The sequence below is a fragment of the Aythya marila genome, assembly GCF_965140915.1.
Source record: "Aythya marila genome assembly, chromosome: 11".
NCBI classification, from domain to species: Eukaryota; Metazoa; Chordata; class Aves; order Anseriformes; family Anatidae; genus Aythya; species Aythya marila.
The window spans coordinates 9224800-9251518 of NC_139052.1; the positions used below are offsets into that span (position 1 = coordinate 9224800).

The 26719-nt window shown below is 63.7% G+C and overlaps 3 protein-coding genes across 5 annotated transcripts; 2 read left to right on the forward strand and 1 right to left on the reverse strand.

The window, feature by feature from the left end:
- Positions 1-1294: 1294 nt before the first annotated feature.
- Positions 1295-6087, forward strand: ISLR2 (immunoglobulin superfamily containing leucine rich repeat 2). Of its 2 annotated transcripts, none has more exons than XM_082769545.1 (3): positions 1295-1342; positions 2474-2740; positions 3160-6087. In XM_082769545.1, the coding sequence occupies exon 3, from the start codon at positions 3166-3168 to the stop codon at positions 5257-5259; it is 2094 nt and encodes a 697-aa protein (XP_082625671.1). In that variant the 5' UTR covers positions 1295-1342; positions 2474-2740; positions 3160-3165; the 3' UTR covers positions 5260-6087. The 2 variants fall into 2 exon arrangements, with proteins under 2 accessions (XP_082625671.1, XP_082625670.1); XM_082769544.1 differs by lacking the exon at positions 1295-1342 and adding an exon at positions 1361-1451.
- A 2204-nt stretch (positions 6088-8291) lies between these two features.
- Positions 8292-11820, forward strand: ISLR (immunoglobulin superfamily containing leucine rich repeat). Of its 2 annotated transcripts, none has more exons than XM_082768830.1 (2): positions 8292-8362; positions 9409-11819. In XM_082768830.1, the coding sequence occupies exon 2, from the start codon at positions 9417-9419 to the stop codon at positions 10665-10667; it is 1251 nt and encodes a 416-aa protein (XP_082624956.1). In that variant the 5' UTR covers positions 8292-8362; positions 9409-9416; the 3' UTR covers positions 10668-11819. The 2 variants fall into 2 exon arrangements, with proteins under 2 accessions (XP_082624956.1, XP_082624955.1); XM_082768829.1 differs by having other exon boundaries at positions 8336-8358; positions 9409-11820.
- Positions 11821-13465: 1645 nt separating this feature from the next.
- Positions 13466-21363, reverse strand: STRA6 (signaling receptor and transporter of retinol STRA6). Its single transcript, XM_082769574.1, has 17 exons — positions 21243-21363; positions 19897-19975; positions 19696-19781; positions 19423-19562; positions 19165-19331; positions 18923-19048; positions 18357-18424; positions 18099-18175; positions 17636-17697; positions 17227-17407; positions 16435-16510; positions 16216-16349; positions 15196-15313; positions 14943-15044; positions 14293-14456; positions 13976-14113; positions 13466-13899 (listed from the first exon to the last, which is right to left on the reverse strand). The coding sequence occupies exons 1-17, from the start codon at positions 21359-21361 to the stop codon at positions 13721-13723; spliced, it is 2016 nt and encodes a 671-aa protein (XP_082625700.1). The 5' UTR covers positions 21362-21363; the 3' UTR covers positions 13466-13720.
- Between the last annotated feature and the right edge of the window lie 5356 nt (positions 21364-26719).

Consider the following 26719-nt stretch of genomic DNA (forward strand, 5'->3'; position numbering starts at 1 on the left):
CAGGTGCACACCCAGGGGTGGAAACCAGCAAGTCCCCACTGACCTCAGGGGGTCCTCCAGCCAGGGGCAGAACCAGCAGAAGGTCTGGCCCTCAGCTGAGCTTCTGCACATTTAGGGGCTGCAAAAAATTAGGATGCCTGGGGCTGAGGTGTGGTGTGGGCAGGCTGATAGCTCTGCAGCCTGCTCAGTCACCCATTCATCCTTGGACCCATCCATGCACTTCTCCATCCATCCATGCACCCATCCACGCGCCCATCCATGCACCCATCCATCCACGCACTTCTCCATCCATCCATGCACCCATCCATGCACCCATCCCTGTCTCCATCCTCTGCTGTCCTCTCTTGGACCTTTCCCTCTCCCCAGGAGGCTGCCACAAAGCACTGCTCTTACTCCTGTGGCTCTGCCCATGGGAAGCTGAGGCACAACTGGCCTCACAACCCCCCCAAGCTGTGCCTGGTGAGGGTGGAACCCATGCCACGTGCTCGAGGCTGTGATGCCCTCCGCAGGGTCCTGGGGAAGGTTTGGTCCACGGCAGCAGGAGGAGGGATGCACCATGCACCCCGTCACACGCAGCCTGTCCTCTGACCCATTTCTAGCACAACGCACAGCCTCCGATGCTCCCGAAAAGCGGCCGGGAGAAGCACTGCCACCAGATCTAGGACACCTGGGTTTCTTCCTCGTGCATGATGAATGAAGGCATCTCGGGGAGGGCTCAGCAAAGCACAACAGCGAGCAGCCGAGCCAGAAAGCAAGCGGCGTCTTTGTGCTGGCCGCGTCCTTGTGGCATTTTAACCTACTTTCCTGCTCCTGAAAGCATCATTCCAGCCTTGCAGCCCTGAATCCCTACCCACTGAGGATCCATCCCATAGCCCCACAGCACAGGGTGGGACACGGGTTTGCATCCATCCCATCTGGAGGTGTTGAGCCCCCCGGGGTGCTGCCCCGCCGGCTGCAGGACTCCCCTCCACAGGGCTGGGGAGCAGCTGACAGCCCGTGGGCGTTGAGCGAGTGAGCAGAACGGGAAAAAATGCCTGTAAAACCCTGCGATGCCGTAATTCCCCGAGCTGCAGCTTGCTAGTGCCGGGGAGAGTGTCACGGTGAGGGTGAGGGCATGCTTGGGCTAACAGCCAGCGGCGGGGATGGGAAGGCGGTGAGTCACGTCTCGGCCCCGCCACAGCCCAAGATGCTGAAGATGTTGAGCTCACAGATGCTGAAGATGTTGAGCTCACCGCCGCTCAAACCCAGCCCTTCCCCTCGGCCAGTGGCTCGGCTCCCTCACTGCCCCCAAATCCGGCCGGCTGCGGTGACACCAACCCCACCGTCAGCCCCAGGAGCCGCCGTGCGTATGGCACAAGCTGCGTTTCTCTTTCTGAAAGCAGATTTTGGGGTCCTCCTGCGTAGCAGTAAGGAAAACGAGTAGTGGGGAGCATCTCTTCCAGCGAAGCTAGGTGGGGGTGTCGATGGGACTGAGGCAAGTCTGCCGTGATGGGACACATGGGGCTGGGCACTTTGGGGGTCTGGAACCCTGTGAGGGCAGCGGTGCCTGAGGGTCAGGCTTGGTTCCCCTCTGCCCCTCCATCCACCGCCTCTGCTCCCCCCAGGGGAACATCCCCATCCCCATGGCTTTGGCAGACCCACGGTGCTGAGCTCAAGGGAGAGAGGACCGGGATTTTGCTTGTGAGCAAGCTGGGGGGGGGGTGGCAAGACCCTACAGAGGGGAGCCTGCACCCCAAGATCCAGGGGGCACTGGGAGGACTGGACTGAGCCATCCGGGACCAGGAACCCCCAGCAGAGCCCCTGGAGAGGCAGAGAGGGAGGGATGGAGGATGGAGGGAGGGATGGAGGGAGGCAGGAATCGATCCCACTAACAAAATCAATTATTTATCGTGTTTCTCACGGAGGGGCAGGGCCGGGAGAAGAGACCCCCACGTCGGGGGGGAGCTGCCCACCTGCAGGTTTCACGCTCTCCCCACCCACTCGCCCGGCTGCAGGAGGGAACCGCCCGCCATGGGACGGGCTGGGGGGGCTGACAGCCCCTTGGGGGGGCGGCCGGGATGGGAAAACCCCCCCCGGCCCCCCAGCAACGGAGCCCGTGCAGGAGCGGTCCCCGAAGGGCCGAGGCGCTCCCGCTCCGTGCCGTGTCCCGACGGGGGGGGCTGGGAGGGGGGGACCCCGACGGCAAAGGGGGGAGCCGGGGGTGGGGGTCCGCATCCCGGCTGCTTCCGTGTGCGGTTGGGTTGTGGGGGGGGCTCGGCTCGCTGCTCGGCGGGGAGGGCGTTTCTGCGCGTTTCTTTGCGGGATTTTCGGGGGGCGCCGCTCGCCGCCCCCGGGGAAGGGGCTCTGGGGGCTGGCGAGGCGGCGGTGGGTGGGTGGTGGGATGGGAAAGGGGTGGCGAGGAGGGAGGGGGCGGCCGTGCGGAGGGGGAGGCTGGCAGAAATGCTAATTCCTCCCTTCTCTCTCGGCTCCGCAGCCCCAGTGCCCGCCCGGCCCCGCTCCGGTGCGCAGCTCAAGCCCGGCGAGGTGCGGGGGTGCGGGCGGTGTGTGTCCCACCCCCCTCCCCCCCGAGATCCCCCCCATCCTCATCCCATAACCCACGCCCCCCAAAATCTCCGCCGCGCCCCTCACCGCCGCCTCTGGGCGCCTCCGTGCCACGGGGCCGGGGCTGGGGAGGAGGATGCTGAGGAGCGGCAGCCGAGGGGAGAAGCGCTGCGCCTTGCTCACCGGCACTTAGGAGCGGGTAAGGTGCGGGGTTTGGGGCTGGGGGGGGACGGGGAGAAGCCGGCAAGGGGTCTGGGGGGTGGAGGGGGACGCGGGGAGGAGGGAGAATTGGGAGGGGGAAAAGTAGGGGGAGAGGGAGAAGGGAGGGAGAAAAGTGAAGAGGAGGAGGGTGGGGGAAAGGAGAGGAAAAAAATAGAAAGGAATAACAGAAAAGGCAGAAATTACAAAAAAAAAAAAAAAAAAAAAAAAAAAAGGAAAGAAAGAAAGAGAGGGGGAAGGAAACGAGGTTTGCGGGAAGAAGGAGCAGAAAGCTGGGAGGAGAAGGAGCGAGGGGGGAGGCTGCGAGGGGGGGCCGGGCACAGACAATGGGGCAGGGGCCAGGGCGGCGGCGGCGGGGAGCGGGCTGGGCGCCCACCGAGCCCCTGTGTCCCTCGGCAGGGCGAGATGGCCCCGGCGCTGTGGCTGGTGGCCCTGCTGGGCATGGCCCGGGCGTGCCCGGAGCCCTGCGCCTGTGTGGATAAGTACGCCCACCAGTTCGCCGACTGCGCCTACAAGGAGCTGCAGGTGGTGCCCACCGGGCTGCCCTCCAACGTGACCACCCTCAGCCTGTCGGCCAACAAGATCAGCTCGCTGCAGCGGCGCTCCTTCGTGGAGGTGACCCAGGTGACGTCCCTCTGGCTGGCGCACAACGAGATCCGCGCCATCGAGCCCGGCACCTTCGCCATCCTGGTGCAGCTGAAAAACCTCGACATCAGCCACAACCAGATCGTGGACTTCCCCTGGCAGGACCTCTACAACCTCAGCGCCCTCCAGCTGCTCAAGATGAACAATAACCACATGGCCGTGGTGCCCCGGGGGGCTTTCCACACCCTCAAGGACCTCCGCTCCCTGCGCATCAACAACAACAAGTTCAGCGCCCTGGCCGAGGGCATCTTCGACTCGCTCAGCTCCCTCTCCCACCTGCAGATCTACAACAACCCCTTCGACTGCTCCTGCAGGCTCCAGTGGCTGAAGAAGTGGATGGACAGCACGCTCATCTCCATCCCGGAGAAGGACTCCATCACTTGCAACCTCCCGGAGCAGCTCCGAGGGGTGCCGGTGGGGAAGATCCCAGATGTGCAGTGCACCCCGCCGTCCGTGCAGCTCACCTATCACCCCAACCTGGACACCACGGAGCTCTTTGACGGCTTCACCCTGACGCTGCACTGTGCCGTGACGGGCACCCCGCCGCCCGAAGTGAGCTGGAAGATCCGCACCTCCAGCCAGACGCTGGAGCTCAGCGGGAACCCGAAGGAGAGCGCGGGGAAGGACCTCCCCAAGCAGGACCCCGAGCGCTTCTTGGTCTTCAAGAACGGCACGTTGGTGATCCCTCACCTGAGCAAGCGGGAGGAAGGCACCTACACCTGCCTGGCCAGCAACGAGATGGGGAGCAACCAGACCTCAGTCAATGTGGCCGTGGCCGGCAGCCAGAAGTACCCACTGCAGCCCGGGAGGGACCCGGCAGGGGGCAAAGCACAGCTGGGTGACAAGAAGCTGGGGGCCAAGGGAGCAAAGAACAGTGTGCTTACACCAGACGAGAGGAGCAAACCCCTCAGCCCCACCCGGCAGAGCCAACCATCCTTGGCGGCTGGGATGGAGCCCACGGGAGACGGGCAAGTCCCTTTCCAGCATCCTCCCTTTGAGAAGAAGTGTGGCTCCACGCAGACCAGCAGGTACATTTCCAACCATGCCTTCAACCAGAGCGGCGACTTCAAGCAGCACACCTTCGACCTGGGCGTCATCGCCTTGGACGTGTCGGAGCGCGACGCCCGGGTGCAGCTGACACCCACCTACCTGCAGCCCGAGAAGGTCCACCTCAGGATGCTCTACCTGTGCCAGGAGAGCAGCCAGGGCCACGCCTTGGTGCAGTGGTCCAAGATTGAGGAAGGGGTGAACTCGTACTGGTTCCAGGGCTTGAACCCCGGCACCAACTACTCTGTGTGCCTCACCTACCTGGGCGAGGACTGCCAAGTCCAAGTGGTCTTCACCACCAAGAAGGAGATCCCCTCGCTCATCATCATCGTGGTCGTGAGCATCTTCTTGCTGGTGCTGGCCACCCTGCCGCTGATGGGGGCCACCTGGTGCCACCTGCTCTCCAAGTACCACGGGAAGACCTACAAGCTGATCATGAAAGCCCAGAACCCGGACCAGATGGAGAAGCACATGGCCGCCGACTTCGACCCCCGCGCCTCCTACCTGGAGTCCGAGAAGAACTACAACCCCAGCGAGGTGGGCGAAGGCGACGCGGAGGAGGAGGATGAAGAGGAGGACGATGACGACGAAGGAGGCAGGCGGAGGAGGAGGAGAGAGGCCGAAGGGGCCGTGGAGCTGGAGCGGGAGGAGAGCGTGGCCGCCAGCTCCATGGCGGAGTCGCAATCCAAAGCCAACGGCGAGGAGTTCGAGGTGCGCTCCGAGTACAGCGACAAGCTGCCGCTGGGCGCCGAGGCCGTCACCATCTCCCAGGAGATCAACGGGAATTACCGGCAGCGCCCCCGCTGAGTCCCCCCCCATCCCCTCCCCTCCCCGGGTCCCCATCGCCCCCAGCATCCCCCTCCCCAACCCCTCCCGGCCCCGCTGCTTCTCCTCCGAGGAAGGAGCGAGGAGAGAGGGGAAAACCCTGGGTGCTGGTGGCGTGTCCTTCCTCCTCCTCTTCCTCCTCCGCCGGGCGGTGGCTCCCTGGGGCAGGGGCTCGGTGCCGGGGGCTCCGGCCGCGGGCAGGGTGCCGCTCCCCCGATTTCGTTTGGCTGCAGCTCGGCGCTCCTCGCCGCCGCAGCGCAACGATTCCCCGGCCCCCTCCCGCCTCTGCCTCCCTCCTTCCCCTTATTTTGTGTCCCCTCGAAGGAAAAGAACGAAAAACAAGCGAACAAGCGAAAAAAAAAAAAAAAAAGAAAAAAAAAAAACGGCTGAAAGCAAACGCCCGATAGCCCCCAAAACCATTCCGCGGAGAGGAGCGGCTCCGCCGTGCGTTGGCTCAGCCCCAGCGGGTCCTCACCGCTCCGCACCCCTCTCCCCGGTCCACCCCAGAGCCCCCCGGAGCCCTCCCGTCCCCCCCGGTTTCCTCCCGCTTCCCTCCGGGGGCTCCCCGGTGCCGACCCCGCCGCATGCCCGGGGCGGCTCCGTTCAGCACCCGGCGGCTCCGGACAGCTCCGAGCCCCCCCCCCGGCCCCGGGACTGCGAGGGGGGACACCCCCAGCCCCCCCCAAGAAGCCCCCCGGCCCCCCCTCCCCGGTGCCCCTCGATGTGTGTTGGGTAGAGTAGCGTTGTAGCAAGTGTCTGTGCCGTAGGCGCGCCCGTGCTGCCGGCGGGGGGCCGCTCGTGGGGTCTTATCCCCCCTCTCCCCCCGGAGGGGGGTGGGGTGAGGGACCGCTGCCGCCCCCCCCCAGGGAGCCCCCGGGGCTGGCGAGATCCGCGGGTGCCTTTCTGCGCCCTTCTGTCTGTGAAAGAGTCAATAAAAGGGATTGAAAGTGGAAACGCGTCCGTGCTTGGTCAGCGGGTGGGGGGCTGCAGCCGGGACCCCCCCCCAGTGCCTCCCACTCGGCCGAGGGGAGCCGGGGAGGGGTGAAAATGTATCTGCGCGAACAGATTCCTGCGTGCACGTAGCTACAATTCCCAGGCGCCCTGTGTGCAGATCCACCCGCTATATATATATACACATATATATACACACACCCCCGCCGCGTACGCTCCTTTATCCGTCCGTGCCGCGCACCCCCACAAATAACCTTACCCCCGCACGCACGCCGGGTGCAGGCAGTCTGTGCGCACCATATAAACGTACCCCAAAGCATCAATGTGCAGAAAAATATTGCAAAGCTCTCCCTACGCGCACAACGCATCGAAACGCAAAGACAACGCTGTGCACACATCGACACGCAGCCTCCATACAAATAGGTAGCCGAACCACGCAGGACGCTCTCCTGTTATTTTTACAGGCATTCTATATTTCGGCACACGCCACCACACACGCTCAACAAATGTGCGGATCCACAGATGCCCGCAGAGCCCGTGTTTTTCCCCCCGCACGCTGGGGAGGGCAGGGCACCGGGTAGAGGAGCGCAGCCCGGCGCCCAGCGCTCCCGGATTTATGGGAGCTCTCGCCCCACGGGTGATTTAAGCCCACGCTTACAGGGCGAAGATTTAAGGCCGCCTTTGATTGCTTTTCTTATCTGGAGCTCCGCTTGCAGCCAGCCTCGCCCGTACGAAAAAGACCAGGGAGATGCACATGGAGGGGGGGGGGAATAGCGGGGCGACCCCTTAACCCCGCAGCCCCGACGCCGGCGGAGCGCCCACCCCTCCAGCCCCATCCGCAGCCCACCCCGCCGCCCCCAGCCTCTCCCTTCTCCATCCTCCGGAGCACGGCTTTCTATTTCAGCTCCTGGCTCCGCATCTTTCTCCTACGGCACGGGGAGGGAGCGGGGAGAAGGCGGACAAAGCAAGGAGGGGGGCGGGCGGAGGGGCGCCCCCCCCCCATCCCCCAAATCCTGCCGGCTCGAGGCTCCGCCGCGGCAGCCCAGGTGTTTGCTGCAGCTTTGAAAAACACGTGCGAAAACACTTCCCCCCCCCGTCACCGCAGACAAATCCCCTTCTGCGGATACACTTTAATTGAGTTTCATGCCCAGGAACACGCAAGGAATAAAAAAGAACAATCATTGCTGCCTCCCTTTAATTAGAGGGTAATAGATGTCCCCGCCCGGCGTGTCTGCAGGGGATCCGGCGGTGATGAGCACCTCCCGGTGCTGGATTGCTCCCCCCCCGCTCCTTTTCGGGAGGGCGCTAATTAGCGCCAGGTGCCCACGGGCACAATTAGGGCGCGGGGAGGGGGCTCAGCATCCTGCTCCCCCCTCTCCAAGTCCCGGGGTCGTTTCTCCAGGCTGGCGCTGGGCAGAAAGGGTTAAGGGGGGGGCACAGCAGGGCGGCTTGTCCCCTCCTAAAGCGTGAACCCTTCTGCTCTGGCCCTGCGTGGAGCGGGACGTGCCCACGGGTGACAGCGACCGGGCGCTCTCCTCGCCCCATCGTCGCAGCCCACGGGGGTGGACGGGTAGGGGACACCGCTGGCACCGTGCCCTTGGCCCCACAACAGTAGGATGAGGGGATCTCTTATCCCACAGCACAACAAAAGGGGGGAAGAGCCGCGAGCAGCAGCTCCGAGCCTCCCTGTGCTCAGCCCATCTTTTTGGGGCAGGGGCGGAGGGAAAAGTCCCGGGACCCCCCCAACCCCCTGAGATCTTGCACCACATTCCCTCTAGTTTTTAACCCCGGGGGGGGATGCTCTGCACCCTCAGCCCTCTGGGGCCGGGGGCTGCGGGACAGCCCCCCCGGCATGGGGCAGGGGGGGACGGACACGGGCCCGGGCTGCGGGGGGGAGGAGGGGCCGGCTGGTTGCGGTTTTTTTCTCTCTGTTTTTTTTTTTATTTTTTTTTCCCTGCGATCCTCGGGAAGGCGAGAGCTGGAGCGGGTCGGTGCCATGGAAAACAAAAGGGCCCGGGGGACCGGGAGGGGGAGGAGAAGCCGAGGGGGGGGCCGAGGGAGCCGCAGCCGCCAGCACCGGAGCCGCGGAGGGAGAGCGAGGGGCGACCCCGTCCCCGGGAAGCCCACGGGGCCGGTGATGGGGCCGGGGGGGCTTGAGGGACCGGGGGAATTTGGGGGGCCGGGGGGACCGGGGAGGCACGGGGGGGGCGTTGTGCACGGCTCTGGTATGCGCCAGCCCCGTAGCATCGGGTGTAGGGGAGGGACGTGGGGGGGTGCCGGGAGCGCCCCAAAGGGATCCAGGACCCGGCCCCAACCCCCGGACGCTTCCCACCCCCCCACCCGCCCCCGCTGCAGCCACCCCAGCCCGGTTTTTGCAAGTCGCCCCCCCCCCCCCCCCCCCGGGCTGTTGCGCAGGGTTTTGGTGCCGCCAACCCCTTTCCCCTCCCGCTGGAAGTGCCAGGGCTGGGGAAACAAAGGGGGTCCCGCTGCCAGCTCCCCGCAGAGCCGGGCTGTAACCTTTCCCGGGCGGGGGGGGGGCAGCCTGCACGCAGCCCCCGGCAAGGCGAGCGAGGAGTTAGCTCTGCCCTTGGCAGCCGAAAGCGTCGTAAAACCTTCCAGCAGCTCAGGACCCCGCGCTCTGCTGAGAAAAAGCAGTCGGGAAGCTGTTTTTCTTCTCTCCATGGAAAAAAACGTGGAGGCCGGGGGTTGGTTTGAGGGCTGGATGTGTGCCGAGAATCCCGAAAGTCTGGTGCCTTGGGGGGAGAAGGGCTGAGGCTGGGGGGGGGGGAAAAGGGCTGAAGTGCTCCGGAGAGGGAGAGATGGAGTGAACTCTGAACCCGGAGCTTGTACGTCGCGTCCAAGCCCAGGAGGGATGCAGGATTCCCAGAATAAGGAAGCGGCGTCCCGGGGCGGGGGGGACATCTTGGTGAGGAGCTGGTGCGGGGAGGAAGCGTTTGGGGATCCCGGGGGTAGCCGAAAGCTCTCGGCACAGCCATACCTTGCTCAGATTCGGGAATATTTCACCCATTCCTCGCTACCGCACCGGCAAGCCGCCGCGGAGCAGAGCAGAGCAGAGCAGGGCTGTTTCCTGTTAGCGCTTGGCGAGGAGCAGCAGAGCCCCAGCCCGACTGGCCCCAGCGAGCCGGGCCCCCCCTTCACGCCCCCTGTCTCTGTCCCCAGGAGGAAGGATGAGGCCGCTGCTGTGCTGCCTGGGCATCGCCGCGCTGCTGGGGCGCAGCCTGGCCTGCCCCAGCGCCTGCTCCTGCTCCGCCAAGAAGAACGGGCGGCTGCTGGCCGAGTGCGCCTACAAGGAGCTGCTGGAGGTGCCCCGGGGGCTGTCCCCCAACGTCTCCATCCTCACCCTGTCGGCCAACAGGATCGGCTGGCTGCGGCGGGGCGCCTTCGCCGAGGTCCCCGAGGTGCAGTCGCTGTGGCTGGGCTACAACCAGATCGGTGCCGTGGAGCCGGGGGCTTTCGCGCTCCTGGCGCAGCTGAAGAACCTGGACCTGAGCCACAACAAGATTACGGATTTCCCCTGGCAGGACCTCCGCAACCTCAGCGGCTTGCAGATCCTGAAGATGAACAACAACCGGCTGGCCGGGCTGCCCTGGGATGCCTTCCACGCCCTGAAGGACCTGCGCTCGCTGTGGCTGAACGACAACCAGCTCACCACGCTGGCCGAGGGCACCTTCGACAAGCTGCCCTCCCTGTCCCAGCTGCAGATCTTCAACAACCCCTTCAACTGCTCCTGCAAGGTCTTCTGGCTGAAGAGGTGGACCGAGAGCACCTCCGTCTCCATCACCAAGGGGGGAGCCACGCTGTGCGTGGCTCCGGGCAGGCTGAAGGGACGGGCGGTGACGGACATCCCCGAGCACCACTGCGTCGCCCCGTCCGTGCAGCTCACCTACCTCTCCAACCTGGACAACTCCGTCACGTACGACGGCCTCACCCTGACGCTGCACTGCAGCGTGGCGGGCAGCCCCCCGCCAGAGATCCGCTGGAAGATCCAGACCTCCAGCCGCGGCGTCGAGATCAACGGCCCCACCGTGGCGCGGGATGGGAACGCCAAGCAGAGCCAGGAGCGCTTCTTGGTCTTCAAGAACGGCACCATGGCCATCCCCAGGTTCAGCAAGGAGGATGAGGGCATCTACACCTGCCTCGCCGTCAACGATGTGGGCACGCGGGAGGTCTCGGTCAACGTGGCTTTGGCTGGGTCAGAGAATCCAGCCGAAGACCTGCTGCAGGATGACCCCCAGGCCAGCCAGCTCGGGGGCCAGAGCTGCTACAAGGGTGACGAAATGGATCCATCCGGGGCTGGGGAAAAGCTGGTGATCGTGTACCACATGCCGAGGGAGTCCAAGAGCAAGGCTGGAGGTGCCGTGCCCCACATCTGGCTGGGGACCCTCCTGCTGGCTTTGGGCATCGCGCTGAGCTGGTAAAGGGGGAGAAGGAAACGATGCCCGGGGGGCTCCCCCCTCTTTCTGTATCATTTATCTTCACGTAGTGCCATGCGTTTGCTGAGCTTCTGGGAACTGCGGGCGGCTGGGAGTCCAAGGGGGCCTGGAGCCATCCCCTCCTCGATGGGGGCTTGAGAGCTTCAAATGGGCTCGGGGGAAATGTGACGTGGGGCAGCTCAGCACCATGCTGCCGCTTTCCAGGCACCCACGTCTGCCACCAGCTCCCCTCTGAGACCAAAACGGGGCTGCAGGGGTGAAGCCCACCCCCCAGGGGGCAACCCCCCAGCCTCAGAGCCCCTCCCCACCAGCCCTCCCCCACCCGCAGCCCCTGGGGTGGGCAGGGGGCGCAAAGGCCACGTCCCCACCCCATCCAGGTGCTGGGTGTCAGCCAGGAGCACCCTTCCTGCCACCAGCCTCCCGTAGAGCACTAGGGGCTGTAGGGCCGGGCTGAGCAGGCAGGGAGCCGTGGTACAGGGTCCCTGGGCCACAGAGCATGTGGCTTTAGGGGCAGAGCCAGTGAGGTGCCTCTGAGCGGGATAAATATGGTAGGAGAGGTGTGGGGCACGTTGTGCCAGGTCAAGGGTGCGAATGAGGCCGTTTGGGGAGAAGCATTGGCATCCACTGCCTGCACCCCTGCGGGAACCTGGCTGGGGAAGGGAGCACCCGAGGTGCCCGTGCCCTCCTTGCATGGCAGGATCAGGCCCTGTCCCCTCTCTGTGCCTCCCCCAGCTGGGATGCAGATGCTTTCCCCCCTCCCTTTCACCGCTGAAGCCCACGGTCCAAACCACCCGGCTGGGCTGGACCCACCGGGCTGCGCTGCTCCGGCTCCAAGGCTTCGAAAGCAGGGGGGAAACTGAGACCAAAGAGACCCAAAGGAAAAAGAAAACTCCCCTGAAAGTGCTCTAGCAGCCCTGTCGGGATGTACACACCATGCCCAGCACCCCAGGGTGCCGGGGACCCGCTGAGCACCTCCCTCTCCCCTCCCCACCCCACGGCTGTCCTTCCTCGTGCCTTCTGCTAAGCGCTCGCCTGCGGGAGCTGTGCAGCCTCCCGCAGCCCTATAACCAAAGCTGTATGGCCAGCCGAGTACCAAGCACAATAAATACCTTTTATAAGCCAGCCCCTGCCTGCTGCCTCTGCGCCCACCCAGCCCCGTGGCCCTGGGAGGGAGAACGGGTTCACGGGGTGCCCCGAATCACCCGCCGGGGCAGGGAGGGGAAGGCAGGGACACCAAGCAGCTGAAAAGCAGCTGTGCCAGAGCCCGAGGCCTCTGCGCAGGCTCTGCAGCCCCGGATTTGGGTTCTTTTATGGCGGCTGGAACAGGGAGCACAGCCTGGGAGCACAGCCTGGGAGCAGCCCCCGGCCGCCGGCTTTTGATGCTAACGAGCAGCCGCAGATTTTTCCCATTACAGACAATAAAAAAACAAACAACAGCACCACTCCAACCCCAGTGCTGGGAGGACAAGGGCTCGGCGGGGAGTTTCGGTTTCATTTCATAGGACTCAACTTCTCCGATGGGGCCCTCTCCACGTCCCCGAGGTGGCCAAGGGATGGAGGCCACCAAACGGTGCCAGCCTGGGCTGCCACCACCCCTCTCTGCTCTCCTCCAGGCCCGTGGCAGCGTGCCACTGCTGTCCCTTGTGTTTATAAAGGCAAATTCTGCTTTTTTCAGCCAGCCCAGCTCCCTGACCCGCCTCGCAGGGGCTCAGGCAGGTGGCACCTAGAGGGGATGGTGGCCCTGGGGACGCGTGGGGACACAGCCAGACCCCAGCATCCACAGCTGTACCGAGGCTGCGTGCGAGGCCAGGAGCTCACAGAGGCAAGAAACCACCACGAAGAGCTCAGCGCACCCCCAGGGCACCCCGGTTATGCCAAAGGACTGAAAAGAAAACAAACAAAGGAGAACGAAGCCACCTCCTGTCATCTCTCTCCTCCGTCCCTGCCAAGACAGCTCTGGGGAGCTGCAGGCTGCGTAAACACACGCAGAAACCCTGCTCCACCCCTGGCCTGGAGCTGTGGAAGATTTCAGGGATTACCAAAGCCTTCCTCAAAGCCCCGGGAGTCCGGAGGCTGCTCCAGGGATGCACATCTCCTGGCCACGCCGTCCCTGTCCCCACGTCCCCTCGGTTGTGCCGCAGCTGTTTTGAGCAGCAAGCCTCTTGCTCTGCTTTGGGTATTCTGAGGACAGAGGGGCACAGAGATCTGGTCCTGCTGAGCCCCCCAAAACCTAACCACGAAGCCTCAGCTCCATGTAACCCCAGCCAACACAGCGGGGACAGCTGTATGGCCTGGTGGCCCTCCTGGCCACATGTCCCCAGCTCTGCCCTCCCCTCACCCTTGGGAAGGACCCGGAGAGCCAGCAGACAGCGAGCAGAGTGAGGAGATACACGATTTATTCTCCTTCCCCAGCTCAGCACGGCTGAGGGGGGCATCAGACTGCTCCAGGGGCTTGTTCCCAGCTTGGGGGGACACTCACCTCCCTTGGGGATCCCCCTGGAGCAGGACAGAGGGGTAGAGGAGGAGGAAACAGCCTGAGGAGAGCACGCCGGGAGATGGGAGCCCCAAACAAGAAGCTCTGCGACCTTCCAGCCCCAAAGGGAGCAGCAAGGGGTTTCAGCCTTCACAAAACTGGGGAAAAGAGGCTCAGAGCTGGACGGGAGAAGCTTTGGAGGGGTGGTAGGGACCTTCTGCAGAGGGCACTGAGGTGGGGGTGGCTCCTTGTGGTCACTCTGTGCCCCGAGATGGGGAGGAGGAGGTGTGGGTTCGGCTCAGAAGTGACCCCTAAGGGGCTTTGGAGATGCCCGAAGGGTTCAGCTTGGATCATCAACCCCTCTGCTCCCCCGTCAGGTGGGGAAGTGCCCCACGTGCCCTGGCTGTCTCATCACCTCTGCACAGACCTAGAGCTAAAAAGCAGTGCTGTCACTGCTGGGGAGGGACGGGGGGGGCCAGCTCCTCCCAGCCCAGGAGGAGAGGCACGGGGAGACGAGGAAGGGACGGGAGGGACAGCGAGGCAGGGGGCTTCTCCGGGGAGGAGGTCAGGGCTTGGGGGGGCTGAGCTGGGCACCGTTGGCCGTGGGATCACAGAGGGCGTTTTTTCGGCAGGCCAGCAGCGAGGGGTTGTTGAGCAGGGTGTAAGCCAGCCACCAGCGCGCCCGGCTCTGCCTCAGCCGGCCTCCGACCGACGGCGCCTTCGTGCTCTGCATCAGCTGGATGCCTGGAAGGAGACGGCGGGTTGGGGAGGGGGCCCACGGGCAGGGATGGGGCTGGTTGGGGGGCAGCGGGGGACCCACCTTCCTCCACGTCCCCCGCTCGGGGCTGCGGGGTGCCCCGTGGCCTGGGCGGCTGGAGGAGCAGCAGGCAGAAGGCTCGCATCAGCGGGTGCGACTGGCTCACCTCCGTTTTCAGGTAGTGGCAGTACGCGTGGTAGCCTGGGGGACGCAGCCCGAAGGAAAGAGGGGTCAGGGGCCAGCACTGCCCGGCAACGTGTCCCCAGCACATCTCTGGGCACAAGGACACGAAGCCACCCCGGGTCCCAGCGGCTCCGGGTGATGGAGGAGCCCCCGCTGCGCTCCCTGGGGGTGGGAGAAGGGTCCCCGTGGCGCCGGACCTGGGTCGAAGGTCTCCACGCCGCGGTTGAGCAGGCTGATGTCCAGCTGGCAGAAGTGCACGGCGTTGTAGAGCGCGGAGATGAGCATCCTCCAGACCCCCGCCAGGACCCCCACCAGGACGTTGATGGGGAAGAGCAGGTAGGTGACGATGTAGAGAGCTCGCCTGTGGGTGGAGGAGGAGGAAAATCAGGAGCAGAACGCCCCGGGATGGGAAACACAGCCCTTCCCTAAGGGGGGAACCTGCCAAAATAAGCCTCCCAGCCTTCCCTCCCTCCCTGGCAGGCCCTGTAATGTCTCCATCCCGTGGAGAGGTGTGAACGCCCTCCTGCTGCCGGGCTGTTGAGGTTGGCCTCCAGCACACGCAGGGTCTCTGCTTCCCCTCGGAGGCTTCAGCAGGGGTCACAGCACGAGGCTGGGGGCTCGGGGTGGGGGGCACAGCTCCCGTGGGGGGGGAACGGGGCCCAGATCCCATCAGGGCTGCAAGCTGGCCATGGCCCCCAGCCATAACCTCCAAAGAACCCCTTCTGTGAGCACAAAGCTGCTTCAAGACCCTGGAGGAGCCCTGCAGAGGTTGAACTAACCCCACAAGGGGTGCGTGCAAACCCGAGAGCAGCCGCCCTGGGCCCCGGGAGACCCCGGGCCCCCCTACCTGTTGGTCAGCTCTTTGCGCAGGGGATGGTGCTCCAGGAACTGGGAGTGAGCCGCCAGGTTCTGCGCCAGGACGGCACCGACCAGGGTCAGCCAGAAGGGCCTGGCCGGGAGAGAACGGGGAGCTTGGGGGCTGGGAAACGAGGCTCCCGACACCTCCAGCCGAGCAGGAGGAGCCCGAGGGGCAGCAAAATAAAAGGTAGCCCTTTATCCAAGCACCACAAAGCTCACTGTGGCACCCCCGGGGCGCTCACCACATGTTCCGCACCAGCCTGAAGAGGTGCGTGTTGGTGCCCGACTGCAGCGGGATGACGACGAGGAAGGTGAAGGCAGCCGAGCAGATGAAGAAAATCACTTGCTGGATGAGGAGCCCTGGGAGGGAGACACGGGGAAAGAAGGCGTCACGGGGGAGGGAGGAAGGAGAAGTGCTCCTTGTTCCTGCTTCCAGCCCCGCGCCCGTTTCAGAGCACGCCTGTCGTTTTAATCCCATAATAAGCAGGCTCCTCGCCTGCCTCCCCCGCTCCCCGCACAATGCTCTGCGCGGGGTCTAATGATGGGTTCGGCCTTGCTCATCGCACCCTGCCTCACCCCCGCCGAGAGGAGCCGCCTCCGGGGCTGCCTCATCACTAAACCAGCCCCGAGCTGCGATTTCTAATCAGAGATCACGCCGGGAGCAGCGGTGCTGAGCAGGAGAGAGGCTGTGCTGCACCCCCAGCGCTGGGATTTCGTGCCCTGGAAATTGGGTTCTGAGCTCAAGTCACGTTCATGGTGCTGCCATAGGATGTGGGCAGCCCAGTCAGGGATGCTCCCGGGGGTTTCAGGGTGCGCCCAAGCCCCAAAGAGGTTTTGGGGTGTGCCCAAACCATGCTGGATGCAGATGGATGGGGTTTCTGCCCCATTTCACACCCCGTGCCCACCCCTATATCAGATGTTGGGACGCGGTGCCTGGGACTGGAGGAGACAGACAGCCCCTCGCACGAGATGCCGTGACAGCTTCGCGGATCAAAATATTTGGGCGCGAGCCAGGACGGCTCTCCCTCCCTCCCCCCACTCCCCGAGCCCCCCCTGTTTCTCCCCACCATTTGGTGCTCAGCCTGGCCCTCCCAGCCGAAGGACAGATTGCGTTGGGGGAACCACGAACAAAAGCCCTGGAGCTTTGCAAAATGGGAAAAAAAAATAGGGGGGGGGGTTGGGGCTGCTTAAACGCGGGGTAACCTGTGGGAAATGGGGCTCCAGCACCTCCTCCTGCCCCACAGCCCCCCCAAAACATTTACCCAGGCAGGCAAAAGCCGTCTGGAAGCTGGCGAAGCTCATCCAGCAGACGATGGCTTGTCGGGAAGGGCGCAGGATGTGGGCTTTGTAGAAGACATCGAGCACGGCCCCTTGGTACAGTGCCTTCAGGTTGCTCCTGGAGGGCAGAGAGCAGCGGGGCTGGGCAGTGGGGGTGAGGATGAGGACACAAAGAGGGCAATTTGGGGAGCGCGGCGCCCTACCTGTGCATCACCAGCGTCCTCAGCAGCATGGCCATGGTCAGCAGGCAGCAGAGCACCAGCGAGCACACGTAGCACACTGCGGGGAGGCGGCCGGGGGGCCGGTGTTACCCCAAAAGGGATCTCAGGCACCACCCAGGGGGCATCAGGTGGGGTCAGGTTATGGTGCTGCGTCCCCCGGGCAGGGCACTGTGCCTCAGTTTCCCTCCTCAGCCTCTTGGCAATACAAGGACACCCTTGGAGGGCAAGGGTGTCTGAGCCTGGCAGGATGCTCAGAAGCTGGGGAGCAAGGGGAAAGCAAGACGGGAGCAGGGCATCTGCCAGGAGAGATGGGGAGGTCAGGAAAGCAGAGGTGGGGAGGAGGAGAGGGGCTCGGTGACTCCGGAAAGCCACAAAAAAGCCCTGGCGAAGGCACCCTGCCAGCCCCCTGCCCCCTGCCCAGGGCTTTCAATTATCGGGTGCCCGCTCGGCAGCGGGGGGACGAGGGGCCATCTGCTCGATTCCAGCACATATCAAAGCCTGCCCGAGGAGCAGCATCTGCAGCGCGGCGGTTTTGGCAGGCAGCAGCTGCTCGGGGAGCCCTGGCACGGCACCAGGTCCGTGCACCCGCCTTCCACGTCTGCACAGCCCAGGCTGGGGCAGGGGCAGCTGGGCTGCGCCCCCTCCTTCGTGGTCCCCGTGCTCCTTCAACACAATAACCTGCTCCATCACCACCTGCTTCCGCGGGCAGCTTGGGCTAGAGACCCCCTAAATTCAGAAGCCCTCCCCAAACCCCCTGTGGAGGTGGCCACGCACCTTCCAGCGACCACAGGTAGTGCTTGACGGTGCTGAGCTCCTTCTCCATGTCACCCGGCATGCCCGGGTTCTCCGAGGGCACCAGCCCGAACTGCACCAGCAGCACCACCACGTCCTTCGTCATCCCCGCCCGCACGATCTGGATGGTGGGGACGAAGGCCACCAGGAGCAGCAGGGCCACCTGCGGGGCAGCGGTGCCACGTGAGCCACCAGGTTAGCCTAAAGCCTCACGGCGGGCTGAGCCCTGCGAGCACACGGCCGGGGAGCGAGGCTCAGCTCGAGTAATACCTCGAGGCACGCTAATACCAGCCCCAAAGCCACGGTGCCCCGAGGGAGCGTGGCAACGTGTCCCTCGCCCCACGAGGACGTGGCCACAGGGCACCGCGTGCCGCTGGGCCACCCCGGTCACCTGGTAGACAGCGACGACGGAGGTGGTTAGGGACAGGACGAGCTTCAGCGGGAGCTGGAAACCTGCGAGGCAGAAGCAGAGGGGTAAATGGGGGCCACCCAGCCCAGCCCGAGCCCCCCCTTCAGGTGGGGATTTCCCCCGGGCTGCCCCCCGTGCCTGCAGGGCGTTAAAGGACGGGGTTCCTTCCCGTGGCTCTTCCTACAGGCCCACAAAACCTCGTGCCCCTGCAGCAAGGAGCCCCAGGCTCCCCGCTCCGTCCCTGCCCAGCCCACCCGTGCCCCCTGGGGGTCCCCAGCTCCTCCTCCCCACCCCGAGCCTGCAACAGTTTGTGCGAGCCGAGGCGCCGGGCGGCAGCTGCCGCGGCACAGATGCTTTGGGGACGGAGCCAAGGAAGGCATTTGCTGTCCCCCGGGGGAGGCAGACTGTTTGCAGAGCGGCTGCTACAGCAAAGAGCGCATCCCACCTTCCTCGGGAGCGTAGATGTAGGAGCACAGATACGCCCGGACCCGGCGCAGGAGGCTCTCTTCTAGCTTGCTGGGGCTGGAGGAGGAAGGAGAAGGTGACAAACGTGGCTTGGGTGGCCCCAGACCGCGGGCAGGGCTGCGCTCTGGTCGTGCAGAGCTGCAGGAGCACGATGTATGTGGTTTTTCTTTTCTTTTTTTGAACAGGGTCAGGAGGCTGTGCCGTCCCCAGGCTCCCAGCAAGAAGCTGCTGCCCTTACCTCCCCTTCCTCGGCCGCTTGGACAGGACAGCCCGTAGGTACTTCTTGTAGTAGCCTCGCCCTGAAACCTGAAGGAAAGCAGCTGTAAAAGCTGCCCAGTTCCCACCGGGCAGCCCAAAATGAGCTCCCGGGGTTATTTCAGTCCACGCTGGGGCCGGCGGCTCAGTTCTGAAGGTTTTCTCCTCTCCTTCACCCAGCAAAGCCCGACGTTTCCAAAAGGGCTGGGGATTATTGCTGCCTGCCAGGAAAACAAGGCGACCCCAGTCCGGCCTGAATGGGACGCATTGATGCCGTAAGCCTCTTGTACTAAGGAGTTTACTCCAAAGATGGATTTTCCCCTCTTCAAATCCAGCAAGATAAACAGAGCCGCAACCCCTGTGTGCCCCGCTGCCGTCAGAGGGCCGCCAGGCTGCTGGGAGCCAAACTGGGAGCACTGGGAGCAACCCAATGCTCAGAGCCCAGTAGCGGGGCAGGAGAGCCACGAAGCAGCCCTGAAACCACACGGGGTCATCGAGGGGTTCCCCCGGGCTCCCACCACCCCCGGTCACCCCATGCATCTTCGTTACCTCCTTATCCAAAGTCTCCTCGTGCCCCGTGAAGCTCCTGATCAGCAGGGCTGGGTACCAGAGGCTTAAGACCACGAGGCAGAGGATGATGGGGACGTAGGAGAGCGTGGAGTAGTACCTGTATATCTGGGGACACGCGGCGCTGTCACACACCGGCCTGGGGACACCTCGGTGCCACCTCTCCAGGGCGCCAGGACGGCCACCTCGGGCCCCAGCAGCCTGCCCCGTGGTGGGGCGCATACCTTCGGCGACTGGGGACAGTCCACCTTCTGCCAGATGTGCACCACGCAGTGGCACCAGGACAGCAGGCAGCCCACGAGGTAGCCGGCCCTGTGCCCCACCGTGGCGCAGGCAGCCAAGGGGCAGTAGAAGGCGGGGTAGTAGAGCAAAGCCAGGATCTTCCAGTACTCTAGAGCGGAGGGAACGAAGGCGACGCGTGCTCTCAGTAGGGCCCAGAGCGAACAGCCCGCCCGGGGGCTCCCCCGCGGCGCTGGCCTTACCCCGGCTGTGCTGGGACGAGTTGGGGACGAGCGGCAGAGGGTCACGGTCCAGCACCAGGATGCACAGGGATGAGAAGAGGATGCCAAACACCGCGGCCACCAGCCCGCGGTTGCCCTCCTCCTCCAGAAAGTTGGCCGGGCTGTGGGGCCGGGGGGCACAAAATGAGCCTGGCACCCCCTTGATGCACGCTGCAGCACCCCATCCCCGCCACCCTAGGGCTGGATAGTCCCGTGCCAGCTGGGCAGGGTGACGGGGACGTGGGGACACGATACCTGAGCAGCCCAGGGACACCGTTCCAGCAGCCCCGGTGGAGACGCCGGCGTTTCACCAGCAAGGACAAGCCCAGCAGCACGGCCAGCTGCCAGAAGAAGGGGAATGGTGTTTTTTTTAGCTAAGCAGGACGGCCCTTTAGAGGAAGATGCACGCAGACGGAGCTGGGGACAGCAAATGTGATGGGCTTCGGGGGTACTTACGGAGATGGGCGCCATGCAGGCGTGGTACAGCCTGGGGGAGATGGTGGGGTCACAGTCTGGGATTGCGCTGGGAAATGCGCTAGAGAGGGGAAAACAAATTTTAAAAGTGATCTGGGGTTGTATTTTGTCCTGAAAAGGTAAAAAGTTAAGGTGTGGGGGTGATGCTCTGCACACACAGGGGTGGCAGCAGCAATTTAGGTCTGGCATTTTGCAGAAGCAAAGCTCCAAAGAGCAGGGCCACACAGCCCCTGGTAGCTGGGGCTGAAGTCACCCTGGGGAGGTGGATTTAGGATTTTAGGACTGAGCTCAAGAGATAGCAGCTCAGAGCAGCCTGAGCTGCTCCTGCAGGGGCTGGATGAGCTCCAGGACCCCATGCAGATGTCGGGGTCGAACAGGGACCAGCAGGGAGGGACGAAGCCCCCTGTAGGACTTTTTCAGCCCAGCACTATCGCCAGGCTGCCAGGGGAGGTTCCTGAGGCCAGGCTGCCGCCAGCAGAGCTCGGTGCCTTCTGCCTTTCTGCTCTAACAGCTGTCCTTGGGTAGACCAGACAGTTCCTGCTGTCCCAAAATATCCCAGCTCCCGAGGCCCAGGCGCCCACCCACAGCATTGAGGAGGGGAGGCAGCTCCAGCACAGTTCTGGTGTCACCAGGACTTCAGAATTAAATCCTGAGCGTTTGGGGTCTGGACGGGATGTGCAGCAATCGGATGGAGAACCCCGGGCACTGCTTCCCTCCCCCTCACCACCACAGCTGGAAGAGGACACACGAAGGAAAGAGCAAACACCCCGAAGGGTTTTGGGGGGGGTTCTTCCATCCAGTTTTACCCCCAGAGCTTCAGCTGGGCTGGGCGAGGCAATCTCCAAGGGCGTTTCACAAAGCAGGAGATTAAGGACCTGGAACAACCCTTTGGATAGGGCTGGGCTGGTCCCGCCGGGTGTCCTCAGGATCAGATATCGGCCAGCCGAGCAGGGTAAAAGCCTCACTCAGTCAACAGGGGACAATAGGTGCTGAGGGATGGCCTCGGGACACCCAGGATGGGGCCCTGCCACCCGCTTTGGGGCTCTCCTCAGGTAAATTGTGCCTCCACGGCTCTGGGGAGGACGCTCAGCTGAAGAGTGGAGCAGGACAGACGGGGAGCAGGCTTTATGAAACCACCACCCCTGCAGATTTACACACCACCTACCAACCCTCCCCGTGCTCCGGGATGGCAGAACCACCCGCGCAATGAGTTGTGTCCGTCAGCTGGGGCGAGAGGGGCCCCAGCAGCGGGTCTGGGGCTCACCAGAGCAGGATGCTGGCACCCCCCGGGGTCAAGGGGACGCATGGCACTGCCACCGGCTGCTTACTTGTCCTGTGGCACGGCCGGCTCTGCAGTCTCGTAGATGTACCAGTCGGAAACCAGGTCGTCCCCAAAGCCATCGTCCAGCGGTGAGCCGTGCGCCCCCCCGGAGCCGTTGGCTGCCATTGACGTCCTCCTGCTGCACGGGGAAGGGGGAGGCGGAGGGAAAAAGGGTGTTTTTTTTTAGGGGGGAGTCCCCTTGGAAATGCAGGGCTGGAGGCAAGGAGCCAAGAGATTTATCTTCTCGGGTCACTCCCACCCCATCCCCACCTTGGGCGGCCGCTGCCGCCCCGCTGATAGAATGGGAGCCTTTGTTTGGGTTGTTTCACAGCGGTTACGTGAAGGGCTGCGAAACCAGCACAAGGGTCAGGATTTGGAGGCACGGGCGAAGCAGGAGGAGCTGGGCGAGCGGCCGTGTCCCCGGCGTCCCTCCCTGCCACCAGGCTGGGGAGGTGCTGCCCCAGGAGGGAGCCTCAGCACCTTCCCCTCGCCGCAACGGGGCCGATCGTCCCCGCAGCGATAAAAGGGACGGCTTGTCCCGGTGCCAGTTCCAACAAGCTTTCCTTCCTCCTTCCCTCTGCTATTTTCTTTTTTTCTTTTTTTTTTTCTTTTTTTTGATTACTTTGGCCTGGGCAGCCCCACACCCTCCCTTGCTGTCCCACAGCCCTGTTTTTCTGTTTTGCCTCATCCCCATCACAGACAGAGCCCAGTGGGGACACCGAGGCACACCTAGAAGCTGCAGGAGTCACCGTCGACCCCATTGCTGGGGCCAAGAGCTCCCTGAAGGAGCTGAGGGACATCCCCACCTGCAAAGCATCGGTGGGACCGAGTGACACCCTCCTGAGAAGCCTTCCCTTCCTCCCCAAACACAACATTCAGCGCTGCCCCCATGCACCAGCCCGGGGCCACCTTGGGGACATCCCCAAACCCCCCTGGGACCACTCCCCAACCCCTGCCTGCTGGCTCCAAGGGGATGGGGAGGAGGTGGATGACCCCACCAGGAGTTTTGCTCAGGGCTGCTGTTTATACAGCTGGAGCTCGCTAAGGACCGCGCTGGATGCGGCTCATCAGCTTCAAAGGGGTCCCAAAAATCAGGGAAAGGCAGGCGGCCCCATCTCCAGACACCTCATGGGCTGGTGCCCTGCAGGTGATGTCCTCTCCGGCTCCAGGCCCAGCAGGTGTAGGACCAGCCCTGGGCGAGCATCCTGCTCCCTGCTGGGGGCTCAGGACCCCAGACCTCCCTGGCCATTCCCTGGTTTTGTCTGCGCAGGGAAGCGGCTCTGACCTCACCTCGCAGGAATGTAGCACTCCGTAAAGTAGAAGGAGCCCGTAAAGCGCACACACACGCCTCTTACGAGACCCAAAAGCCCCTTTCCCCTCCTGCAGGGTCAGGGCAGCGGTCCCGCAGCCTCCAGATGTTATCCCACAGCCACCAGGGGACTGCCCGTGCCCCTCTCACCTGCCTATGGGGTCACCTGGAGCAGGGTGACCGGGGGGGCTCGGAGATCTCCCCAGCCTGGTGGCATCACCCCACAGGACCCCCCTCCACCCCATCCAGCAGACACCACCTCTCTGGTGCCCCCTGCCCCACGTTTCGGCTGCCTGAGGTCGCATCGGTAGTGACAGAGAGGAGCAGGAAGGGAAGCCACACGGCACCCGCCGGGCAAGCCACAGCCTGAATCCACGCAGGGCAGCAAAAATAAATCACAAAGCCAAGCTGGAAAGCTTCCTGGGTGTTGTGTCGGCCCCGTGTGCCAGCAAATCCTCACCAAGACCCAGGTGGCTCAAGAGCAGGCATCCCAGTCACCCCTCCGAGAGCTGCTCCATCTTCACAGGATGCTCTCCCGCAGCGAGGGGAAGCCCCCTCCTCGCTGCCCACCAGCCAGCAGTGTCCCCGAGGAGAGGGGGATGTCCCCGAGGAGAGGTAGGTGTGCCCAAGCCCCCCGGGTGCCCACCAGCCCCGCAGCCCCTCGGTGCCCCACGTTTCCCCGAAACCTGATCCTTTTGCTCCTCCGCCTCACCCCTGCTGGAACAGGCTGGGCCTTTGATCGCGGTGGCGTCGCCCGAGATTGATGGCTCCAATAAAGCTCCTTCATATTCCTCATTTCCCACCATCCATCACCCTCTGGGGAGCTTTTTCATCCCAACACTATGAATTAGACTTGGGGGGAGCCATAAGGGAATCCCCCCCCTCCCCGTCCGCGTCCCCTCCTCCTATCCGGGATAATGGTGATGCCTTGTGTACAGCTTTTAATAAAAATGATAAAGATCTCGTTTCACAATTGTTCAGGGAGTGCTTGGGCCGGGGGAGAGCTGTTTAAGCGAGATCTCCTCTAATTCAATTGCCCGTTGGGAGCTGCGCTGGCAGCGGGGAGCCGTGCGTCCTCGCAGAGCGGTGGCCGTGGAGGACACAGGACGGGGACTGGCCTCGCTCGGTCCCGGAGGGGGATTTAGCAGCTGCCCATGCTGCTCAGCCCGCCCAGAGCTGCTCCAAGACTTTAATCCTCTTTCTGGAAACGCGGCGCTTTCCCCAGAGCAAAGATCTCCCCGCTTGCCCAAACCTCAGTGCCGGGGAGGCCCCGGCATCCCCAGCCCATCTGGATGGAGGCTGGAGCCTCTGGGAAGCCCCCGCTCACTCTCTCCATCCAAGAAGCGGGGGGCTCAGGGCACCCCCGGGGGCAACGAGGACACCGGGCCCTGGGGCCGTGACCCCGTGCGGGAAGCCTGCGGGGATGCAGTGACCTCGCCGCACCTCAACCCACATCCTCAGCCTCCCGGGAAAGCCCCCGTCTGGGGCAGGGAGAGGTCGGAGGGGGTGAATCAGCATGGGGGGGGGGGCATGGAGGAGGTTTTTCCATCCCAACACTCAGCACAGAGATCCGGCAGAGCCTCCACCTCCCAGACCCCAGCCCGCTGGCCTCCACCAGCCCAGCGAGCCCCCCGGCTCCGAGCAGCCCTTCTATCCCCAGGGACATAAAGCCAATGAGGCAGAAGCACCTTTTTGCATTTTTAGAAGCTGTAGCAGCTTAAAAACAAAGCAAACCAGGCCTGGGGAGGCGTGGGGGGGTTGTTTTAGGCTGCCACCCCTCTTTGCTTCCAAAGCCTCGCGGTGCAGCAGGTGTGCTGCGCTCCACGAGCAAGGAGCCAGCGGAGGGGAGAAGCCGCAAGTTCGCAGGGCTGGGCTAAAAACTTCCCCCAAACACCCCCCGTGCTGCAAACCCTGCTGATGGGGGGGGAATATTCCCCGTAGGGTGCCTGGGGCTCCTGCACCCTCTCCAACAAGTGTGCTAGAAACTTGCACACACGACCGATACCCCCCCCGCCACACAAACTTTGCGAGACGAATCAAAACACGCCCACAAAATCACAATAATAAAAAAGTTACCTTCTCCCAAAGGGCTGGAGGAAAAGCTCAGAGCATCAGCCCGGCGTGGACGCGGCCATGCGCGCCGCCAGGCAAAGTTCAGCGCACCGGTGGAGGCTGGCGGCGGCGGAGGCGCCGGGAACTTTATCCCCTCCATGGCGAGGAGGCCTTGGCTCGGGGCCACCCTGGGGTTTAGGAAATGAAAAGCAACCAACCCCGTGCTGCGCTCTCCCCTTTGATTGCCCAGGGAGGGAGGCAGCTGGAGCCAGCCCCTGTCTTTTCCCCCACTCCTCGTCCCGGTCTCCGAGCTGCTCCCTCCGCCCCTGTGCTGACAGCTGGGGAGGGGGGACGGGGACCGGAGAGGGGCTGGGTGGCCCCCGCGCCGTGCTGGCCCACCCAAGATGCTGCAAACATCTCGGCTGGCTCCAGGCTTCCTCCTGGGTACACCCAAGGGCCAGATCCTGGCCACGTAGCCCTTCGCTGGGGGAGGTTTTAAGGCAGCCAGGGTGGAAAGGGGAAGGCAGAGGCAGCCTGGGGACATAAAGCCCCCCCCAGGTGCCACCAGCATGGGGTGGCCATCCCAGAACTCCTGCTGAAAAGGGGCTTTCGCTGCATCCTTCCCCACCCCAACACTGCAAAGCAGGGGCCCCGACCCTCCCCGTTTTTTGGGGGAAAGAGAAGGATTTAGGGAAATCCCTTCCTCTCCTCCTGTCCGAGCTGTGCCTCCCACCTGCACCAGGGCCCCCCGAGCCCACGAGACGGCAGGTTACAACACCTCGATAATCCCTGCACACACCCCCACGCTCCACACGTGACAGCAAGCAAAGGGAAAATTAATCAGCGTGGAAGATTTAGCTTAATTTTTAGCCAAAACCTCGTGGCAAGGCTGAACAGGGACCCACAGGTACCCCCTCCTTCCTCCCCAGGGAGGTTCTTAACTGAGCTGCAGCCAAAGGGAAAGGTGTCCGTGAACCAACATCCTTCCCAGGAGATCTGGGGGATCTCATATTTAGTTTTGGGGCACCAAGGAAGGGGACGTGATGCTGGAAACTTATCCGAAAGCAGGGCCACGGTCTGTCATTACGAGGTGCTGCTTTAGCATGGTGGAGGCTGCACGTGCACCTCTGGCACAGCTGGGAGCTGCTGCCTGAATAAACTGCGCCTGGGCTTAAATTACAGGAAAATTGCTCTTTGATGAGCCCGTCGTTAGAGGTGGCTCTAATGTGTTTGCACAAGGGTGGGAGGGAGGCGAAGCAGGCTGCAATGCCTCATTTCCACGCACCAGAGCCTGGCAGGGTTTAAGGCAAGGCAAAGGAAAGCCGTGTCCCTGCCCCAGAGGGGTGCACAGGTGAGCACCGCGGTGTCATTGCAGATCAGCAGCCTGGGAGGACTCCATTTTTTGGGGAAAGCAGCTGAGAGCAGCATCACACAGCACCCGACTCGGGGTGTCCCTGCTTGGCACCACCTCGCTCTCACCAGTCCCCCCTGGCTTGGGTGGGAGCTGCCGGAGAACAGCCAAATCGCCAGTTTCTGCCCATTTTCTTCCATTTCAAAGGAGCCCAAGAGAAGGGACAGGGGGGTGGAAGGATGCGCAGGACCCCCAAAGAAAAGCACACCAGCCCAGAAGCCCCAGCGGGGGATAAATGCAATTTTTGCTCACTTAATTTCAGCCACCAATCCTCCAACACCCTTCGGAGCAGTGATGCTCCCAGCACAGAAGCCATCCAGCAGCCTTGAGCACCCCCGGGACTCCAGTACCACCTTCCTGACAGGCAGGGACACCTTTCACAGCACCCTTTTTCTCCTGTTTAATCCCAATTCGGTGCCTGAAAACCCCCATTTCTGCCCCATTTCCCTGTCCTCGCCCTGACCTCCCCAGGACGCTGCCTGCAGCGGGAGGTCAGAAGGAGGCGAGGTTGTGCTAGGGGTCAGCACCCCAAGCCCAGGCTCCAACCTGATTTATTTTTCCCCCTAAATGAGAAGGAAAAACCCAGAAATAGAGACTGGGGAGGGATCTCCAAAGGGACTCACGGAGGTGGTGGTGCTGGGACAGGCCCTGGCTCCATTTCGGGGACCCAAACAAGGGGCACCCGCAGGTGCCTGGGCTGCTTTCCCATACC

Bases quoted from the DNA above. Each gene is read 5' to 3' on its own strand.
- STRA6 (XM_082769574.1), bottom strand. From the start codon at position 21,361: ATGGCAGCCAACGGCTCCGGGGGGGCGCACGGCTCACCGCTGGACGAT. The intron at 16,350-16,434 runs GTAGGGCGCCGC...TCTGCCCTCCAG, and splicing joins AGGACGCTGGTGATGCACAG to GAGCAACCTGAAGGCACTGT. The intron at 14,114-14,292 runs GTCCGGCGCCAC...TGCGTCCCCCAG, and splicing joins CGTGGAGACCTTCGACCCAG to GCTACCACGCGTACTGCCAC.
- ISLR (XM_082768830.1), top strand. From the start codon at position 9,417: ATGAGGCCGCTGCTGTGCTGCCTGGGCATCGCCGCGCTGCTGGGGCGC.
- ISLR2 (XM_082769545.1), top strand. From the start codon at position 3,166: ATGGCCCCGGCGCTGTGGCTGGTGGCCCTGCTGGGCATGGCCCGGGCG.